General features: G+C 42.9%; 1 protein-coding gene and 1 pseudogene across 2 annotated transcripts; one reads left to right on the top strand and one right to left on the bottom strand.

The window, feature by feature from the left end:
* Positions 1–3,281: 3,281 nt before the first annotated feature.
* Positions 3,282–3,668, bottom strand: LOC147606133 (rhicadhesin receptor pseudogene; annotated as a pseudogene).
* A 1,616-nt stretch (positions 3,669–5,284) lies between these two features.
* On the top strand, positions 5,285–7,452 carry LOC147606134 (uncharacterized). Of its 2 annotated transcripts, XM_086792645.1 has the most exons (4): positions 5,285–5,749; positions 5,827–6,026; positions 6,119–6,387; positions 7,175–7,452. In XM_086792645.1, the coding sequence occupies exons 1-4, from the start codon at positions 5,471–5,473 to the stop codon at positions 7,177–7,179; spliced, it is 753 nt and encodes a 250-aa protein (XP_086648771.1). In that variant the 5' UTR covers positions 5,285–5,470; the 3' UTR covers positions 7,180–7,452. The 2 variants fall into 2 exon arrangements, 1 of the variants encoding a protein (XP_086648771.1); XR_015265072.1 differs by lacking the exons at positions 5,285–5,749; positions 7,175–7,452 and adding an exon at positions 6,480–6,627 and having other exon boundaries at positions 5,777–6,026.
* Positions 7,453–7,703: the final 251 nt, after the last annotated feature.

Below are 7,703 nucleotides of genomic sequence, written 5' to 3' on the forward strand. Positions count from 1 at the left end.
ATTATGGCCTCTTAGAGACCACACACACATAGTCTTTCTCTCTCTCTCTCTCTCTCTCTCTCTCTCACACACACACACACACCAAACCCACTGATCTTGACAGGAGACTAGAGAGTAGGCATGGCTAGATTAAAGGCTGAAGAATGTGTAGTGCGGTGGTGGAATTTATCTCTCTTTCTCTCTCTCTCTGTCTCTCTCTCTCTCACACACACACACACACCCTTGTCCCTCTATAACTCACTCACACACATACATACATACCTCTCTCTCTCTCTTTGTTGTTACTCTTGAAATGTTTCAGGAGGGATCTATTTTAAAATTTTTATTTAAACACATGCAAAAATTGCCTAAGTGATGCCACTCCAAAAATTGAGTTTGCAAGCGTCGTTACAGACATCGTATAAGCGACGAATAATAAGCCTTCTTTATGCGATGCTAGAGTGTGTCGCATATACAATGACTATTATCGGTAAATTAAGGAAGGCAAAAATAAGTCCCCACATCTCGATGTGTATCTTCATTTAGATGATTTGGGGAAGCCCCCACTATGTGACAGGTATAAGATGATTTGAGGTAGCTAGAGTGCATCTTGAAGGTGGGGGCTTCTCATCTCGGCCGCATGAGAACGCCAAACACTTCCGTGCATATATCATAAGTCAATTTGTCAAATTTACTCAATGTGTTTATGCATATCGTGTGCCATATGTGTGCTCAATTCTCCTTAATGAATGTGTGTAGAGGAAGGTTTGTGCTTGTGCACAAGACAAGTGTGACTATGCATGGAGGTATAGAACATTGGCAGCAAGACGGTACCAAACACTTTCGAGTATATTTTGTAAGTGAGTCCCTTATATTTCCCTTATATTCACTCAATGTGTTTATGCATATCTTGTACCATATGTGTGCTCAATTGTCTTTATGACTATGTGTAGAAAAAGATAACTTATCGTGCCTATGCACGTAGTAAACAAATATTTAAAGATATGATAATTTTAAATCTATTAGAGATTGAGGAACCCACTCAAGAAGTACAAGAAAGAGATATTGATCCAATTGAACAACTAGAAGAACGATCAAATGAGTGTATAGTAATTCAACAATTACTAGCACTTGAACCTGAAGCAAACACAACTAGAAGAATGATCAAATGAGTGTATAGTAATTCAACAATTACTAGCACTTGAACCTGAAGCAAACACAACAACTAATCTAGAATTTGAAGAAGAAATAGAAGAACAAATTTTAACGTAACCACCTATAATGCTTCAAATAGAAGAGGACGATACGGAAGCTACACCTATTAACGAAGATGCAAATGGAGAGGTATTTCTAGAAATAGATGTATTCGGAGCCATGGATCTAGCTGAGGATGAATGAGTCGATTGATGAGCTAGAACATCTCATTTCAATTTTATTTGCCAAGAAATACTTGGTTTTTGTCAATGTTATTTTTTGCACACTTACGTTTTTTTAAATCCAAAATAAAAAATATAAAAAAATTACTTTTCGATGCTTTTTTCGACACTTATTCCAACTTTTATTTCGACGCGGTTCTCAACTATTATTTGGACACCTATTTCGACTCTTCTTTGTGATAGTTATTTCGATGATCATTTTGATGGTGTATTTCGACATGTATATCGAGGGGTATTGTGATGGCATGGAAACCGTTGATACTAGGCATGGAAAATGGGTCATCCTGTAGTAGTGTTGTATGACATACGACCATTTCTTGTCATTTATATCCACGTGAAGCACAACCTTATAAGAAGAAACACATCAAGTGTAGCATAAACATGCATATGTATGATATAATAAAAGCTTAATATGGTAAGAATTTACTTGTTCACAATGGTGAGGTAGCACGAATGTCTTCCTCTTTTTTTCCTAAAAGAAACACCCAGCTTGTTTTGCTTGTGGTGGCTAACATGTTTGCATTGTATCACTATTTAATCTAGGAAGACGAGGATGCTCAAAGCGACGGTGATGATGAAGATCATGGTGCACATGGTGAAGATGCAGGCAAAGATGAAGATGAAGATGATGACAATTAATTAATTTAAGTATTGTCTTCGTCTTTATTCATTTTTGTGACATAAACACCTTTATATGTATTTTGCAACTTTGTATCTAATTTTAAAGGGAAAAAAAACATGACATTGTTGTATTACAAAATTTTTGTGTGTTTTAGGTGTCTTAAAAAACATTTAAATAATTTTTTTTTACAGATAGGATGTGACTATAGTTGTGCGTGGCTATATGCATTACTGTAAATGGAGTTATTTACATGGTCGTAGTCACGTGCTCGTAGCCGCATACATAGCGCGCGCTAATAGCTGCATGAATGCTTTTTTCCATTTATAGATCCTTTGAAATTTTGTCGGCTCTTCATATGCGGCTCTACTCTTCATTTGTTGTAGTGGAATCTGGTGATGGAGGGGGGGCATATTTCTTTTTTTGGAGTATGGTTCGTTTATGTGGAGCCAAATATGAAAGGAAAGTGGCTAGAATAAGAGTGTAGTTGGTAGGGACCATGTTTATTGGACTTTACATTTAGACGAGTATTAGTGATGTGGACAACTTATCGGCCACTGTGTTGGCATGTTTTGAGTCTTAGTGATGCGGAATACTTATTTGTGTGGAAATTGGTAGCTCTTTATAGCTACGTTGCATTAGAGAGTGATAGGGTTTTTTCGTGAGTGTGAGAGGGAGAGAGAGAGAGAGAGAGAGAGAGAGAGAGAGAGAGAGAGAGATTTGCTTGGGCCTCTCACTTGTATTAGAGATGAATACAATGAGCGTGTGGATGTCCTTGTTGTTGCATTAGAGAGTGATAGGGTTTATTCTTTAGAGAGAGAGAGCAGTTAACTTAGGGTTCTCGCTAAACAAGGCATATTTGATAATTCTCCAAAAATAACAACACCCAAGAGGTTCACAAAGAATCAAGACAGTGGAATCATTGGAAGATTCCTCGCATGTTTTTTACTATACTTAATCAATATGCAAGGCGAGAGAAGCATTTGGGGCCAAGATTAAAACGTGGATTTTAACATTTAAAAATTGTGGACAAGTCAACCTCGCAAGGGACGTGGCTGTGAGAGGCCGGCTTGCCGCCGGCAGCTGGGCCTGCACCCGCGTGCAGTAACGAGAGAGGAGGAACAGGTCGCCTACGACGAGGCGCTATATAGCATCTCGTAGGATCTATGTCGAGCACTAGTGTCTGCGTTCGTTAATTCTGCATTTCCGCTATCATCAATTAATCCAAACATTTCAAAAAAAACGAACTAAATGGCGCCCGCCTTTCCTGTGGCCAGGTAGAGCACCTCGGTGGCACGCGGGTGTACATGCGGGGGGTTGAGGCCCTTGGGCTTATAGTCGATGCGCGCGACAGAGAGGCCCTGGGTGTTCAGCGCCCCGAAGGAGGCCACACCCAGCTCACCTGTGAAGTTAGCCGCCTGGCGTAGCTGCGGCGAGGCGAAGTCGGAGGACTGCACGTTGGCGGCGGGCTTGCAGGCCAGCCCGTTGAAGGTGAGCATGCCCAGCTGCTGTTGCTGCTCCGCGGAGTTGAGGGCAACGCAGAAGTCCTGCAGGGGGTCCTCATCCGCGGCGCTCACCCAACTGGGATGAGGGCCGGCCTGCAGGAGTAGGACAACTAGAACTGCCGTGCTCATGGGCAGAGGTAGTTAGATAACGGGGTCATTGCCAGCGTGGCCAGCTTATGTGGCAAAAACGACCACGCTGGCAGCTACCACGCTGGCAGCGTCCAGTTCCGGCTTTGAATGCGCCGCATAAGCTGGACGCTGCCACCAACGTCCAGCGTGGAAGTTCTCCTTCTTCCTCCTGTCAGATATTTTGCGAAATCGGGTTAACTCATCTACTGCGCACCACCAGCAGTAACAATCCACCGTAACTTGGCTGCGTCACATTTCCCTTGCATATCATTTCCCAGTGCCGACGCTACCGCCCTGTGCACTTCCAGCTCAACGTGGGCGGCAACGAGCCCGCAATGGCTATTCCAGGGTGAACTTGCTCCCAGTGCCGACGCTACCGCCTTGTGCACTTCCAGCTCAACGTGGGCAGCGATTCAGCGCGCAGTAGCTATTTCAGCCCTCACCAGCCAGACTCCCACTACCTCGCAGGTCGCCAAGGCCGCCTTCGCATCCAACCCGGCCATCGATGATGCGGTCCTGGCCAAGGCCTTCCAGATCTGCGACGAGGAGGTGGAGCATTTGAGGACGTCATTCGCAAGACCTACATTAATATAATAGGTACTGATCGAATAAGCATTCGCTAAACCTTTACTAACAGAAGTTATATCAATTAGCTACTTTACAGAGCAATGCTTGGCCACCACGGCAGCTTGCAGCACCGGCCACACAGCCTGCAGCGGCCACCAAATTGTAACTAAAATGTATATAAATTTGAAGGTTTTGAAAATCGATACTTAAATATATACACGTAAAACTGCAAATTTTGCAGTAATTCATTGTAACTGTTCACAGGTTTTCGTGAAGACTGCGAAGGTCGCCTGCGAAAATTGCTGTGAAGGTACTGGAGTGACCACCATAGGTCACACCAGCTGGTTTATTTTAGCTCATTTAGCAACAATCGATGGGCACCCCTGTTCCCACGCATGGTCTTTTTGATGTTTCCGGAATACAATGGAGACTGGTACACAATGAAAGGTCGAAGTACAAAGTGCAAAGGGAAGCTCGTATTCCATGGGCTCATGTTGGCGAGTTTGTGAACAGAGAAGCACAAAATCCTGACTTCCCTACAACGTTTACGAGGTACTCCCACCATCATCGCACTCCAGGCTCGCTAATACGGCCATTCAAGGATTCATGGCTTGAGAGCACCATGTAAGTGTTTATTTTCCATTACCTTATTTAAATGATTAGCATGCAAGGCTTTAGACTTATACCCAATTATCATTGCCAATAGATATTGGTGTGCTTTTGGGACACGTTGTGCTTCCAAACGTGTATGCCATGTGCATGAACAATCGGGTGGAAAAGATGTAGAGTGCAAGAGTAATGTGCATGAAAATGAGCTTGACGATGGGGAGTTACATGGTTGTCCTACCATCAACGAAGACACCTTAAAAGCCCCTACCAAATTTAATGCCAATTTGATCAAGAAAGAGACTAAGCCAAGGCGGCCACCCAAGGCAGCAGGACAGCGCATTCGAGGGTGTCAATGCCATTTCATGGTGAATCGTCTATACTTGGATCCTAGCATGGCAGTTATATCTTATATTAATCCCTTTCAGACAAATAAAGAAGATATCATCTGCCATGGGGAGCCTTGTAAGAATGAGGGAAACACCCTTCTTCTCCTCTCTCCATGGATTTCATTGGAAAAAAAAGTTTGGGTTTCTAACTTGTTGTTCAAGGGCTTTACTCCACAACAAGTTTTCGATGCACACATTCAAAGTTTGCATATACGACAAAGCAAAGAGCCCAAATGTCCAATGGTGAGGGATGACTACTTATTGCTCCAAGATATACTCAATATTGAAAGGAAACATGCTATGGAGACATATCAACTACATGATGATGATGCAGAGAGTACAAGGCGATGGTGTACACAAAATGTGGATATGATTTTTGTTTACCAGGAGCAAAATCTTCAAGTACAGAAGGATTTCTTTTTAGGGATCCAAACCCCATGGCAAAGAGAGATTTGTGACAAGTTCGGAAATGGAAATTTGTTGGCTATGGACTCCACATTTGGAACGAACAAGTACAAGGTATGCTTCAATTCTTGTTTGTTTTTTGCCATGTTCAAGTCAAGGTACTTGTACTTACTATACCATTAATGATGTAGTTCCATTTGTATACAATTCTCGTATTTGACACACATCGCAATGGCATCCCAATTGCGTGGGTTCTTGCCTCAAGTGCCACCTTTGAGGCTGTGCGATATTGGTTGACAAAGTTTCGAGATCGCATGCTTGATCACCATAAATCGTGGCAGCCAAATGCTTTCATGGTGGATGATGCGGAGAGAGAAATTGATGCACTAAGGTAATTTTCCTAACATAATGCATGGTGCTTGCACAATGCTTTGTGACCATTGCTTGGATTTGTACCCTCAATACTTGGATTTGTACTCGCAGGGTCGTTTTCAATTTGCCGGTGTACTTGTGCTTATGGCATGTACGTAGGTGTTGGCTAAAACACCTCATTCGAAAGGTGAAAGATTGGCCGACACGTGCGGCCATGTTTCGGATGCTTGGTAACATCATGAATATGCGGGGAGGGTCCTCGTCTTCATATGAGCTCACCAAGGATGAAGCTAGGGAAATGATATGCAAGTTCAAGGAAGATTTTCAAAGTGAGAAGGAGTTCCTCCACTACTTTGAAATGCAGTGGCAGCCTAAAATAGGTGACTATGAACTATTTTTCTTGCTTCAATGTGTTCCCAATGTGTTATGTTCTCTTATGGTCATATATGCTTGCAAGTCTTCATTATGTTAGACATGTGGGTGCGTGCGACAAGGACATTGCCACATTCCAATCAAGACACGAATGGTGCAATCGAGGCGTACCATGGAGTTTTGAAGTACAGATTTCTAGGATCTTCTAAGAAAATGGTGGGGCGTCGAGTGGATTGGCTTCTTTACAAGCTAACCACAGCTTGTGTACCTCATTATTGGTACATACAAGTTGTGAAGGATGGGGGATTTAAGAGAAACAATGCCATTGAGAAGATAGTGGAGAGCTCGCGTGAACGAGCTCTCAGAATTCCAGATGATTATGTGTCATTCATTGGTAGCAACATGAAGGCAGATGCTTATGTTCGAAGCCTCTCCAATCCAAACCAAGTGTACACTGTCTACAACTCAGATTGTCAATGGGCATGTTGTACATGCCATTGGTCCGAGCTTGGCAACATATGCAAGCATCAAATCAAGGTGATGCTCATGGCCGGTGTTCAGGAGCAAGGTATGGTGTCACATTGTGTGAGCATGTATGAAGATAGTGCCTTGGAGATGCTCCCGAGGAGACTGCTTGAGATTAAGCCTGATGACCTCAACATCGGAGTGCCACTTGAGGATGATGCGAGCTTGGAGGAAGGGCACAATTGTGAGGCTGCATCTTCAAAGTCTACGAAGAGGTCAAGCTTGAATCATTTACATGACACTTTCCAACAACTTGTGGATTTTGTGCAGGATGATGCCGAGCTTATTCATGAGGCTACCACTAGCATGAAGAAGACACTTGGGCAACTACATACATTGAAAGCACAAAGAGAGGAGGGCATTGAGCTTGCAAAGTCTTTTGTACGAACTAGAGATGGCTTTGGGAATAGCTTGAAGAGAGCAAAGTCTTTCATTGAGAAAGGGATCAACAGGAAGAAGCGCAAAACAATGGATGGCAATCAAGTTGGCACCTCCTTCATTGCTACAGTTAAGGGTAGACGCCCCTCCATGCAAGCCAAATTGGATGCACGTGCAGTTAAAGAGTCCATGCAAGCAACAATCGAGCTAGAGGGCAATGACGCCCAGATTACATGATAGCATCTATATGTATGATTGTATAACCATTGTATCATGAAGCCCATATTACATGAAGGTGGATTTTCAAATCTATATAGGCTCTCTATTGTGATTTACAAATTGTTGTTCTAAGGTTTGGTAATGTACAATGTAGGCTCTCTCTATCTCCCTTGTCTACATTCATATTCATGCATTATCGTCA

This window comes from Cibotium barometz, chromosome 58 (assembly GCF_041138505.1).
Source record: "Cibotium barometz isolate CiBa-2024 chromosome 58, ASM4113850v1, whole genome shotgun sequence".
NCBI lineage: Eukaryota > Viridiplantae > Streptophyta > Polypodiopsida > Cyatheales > Cibotiaceae > Cibotium > Cibotium barometz.

Bases quoted from the DNA above. Each gene is read 5' to 3' on its own strand.
- LOC147606134 (XM_086792645.1), top strand. From the start codon at position 5,471: ATGGTGAGGGATGACTACTTATTGCTCCAAGATATACTCAATATTGAA. The intron at 5,750-5,826 runs GTATGCTTCAAT...TTAATGATGTAG, and splicing joins TTGGAACGAACAAGTACAAG to TTCCATTTGTATACAATTCT. The intron at 6,027-6,118 runs GTAATTTTCCTA...TTGTACTCGCAG, and splicing joins AGAGAAATTGATGCACTAAG to GGTCGTTTTCAATTTGCCGG.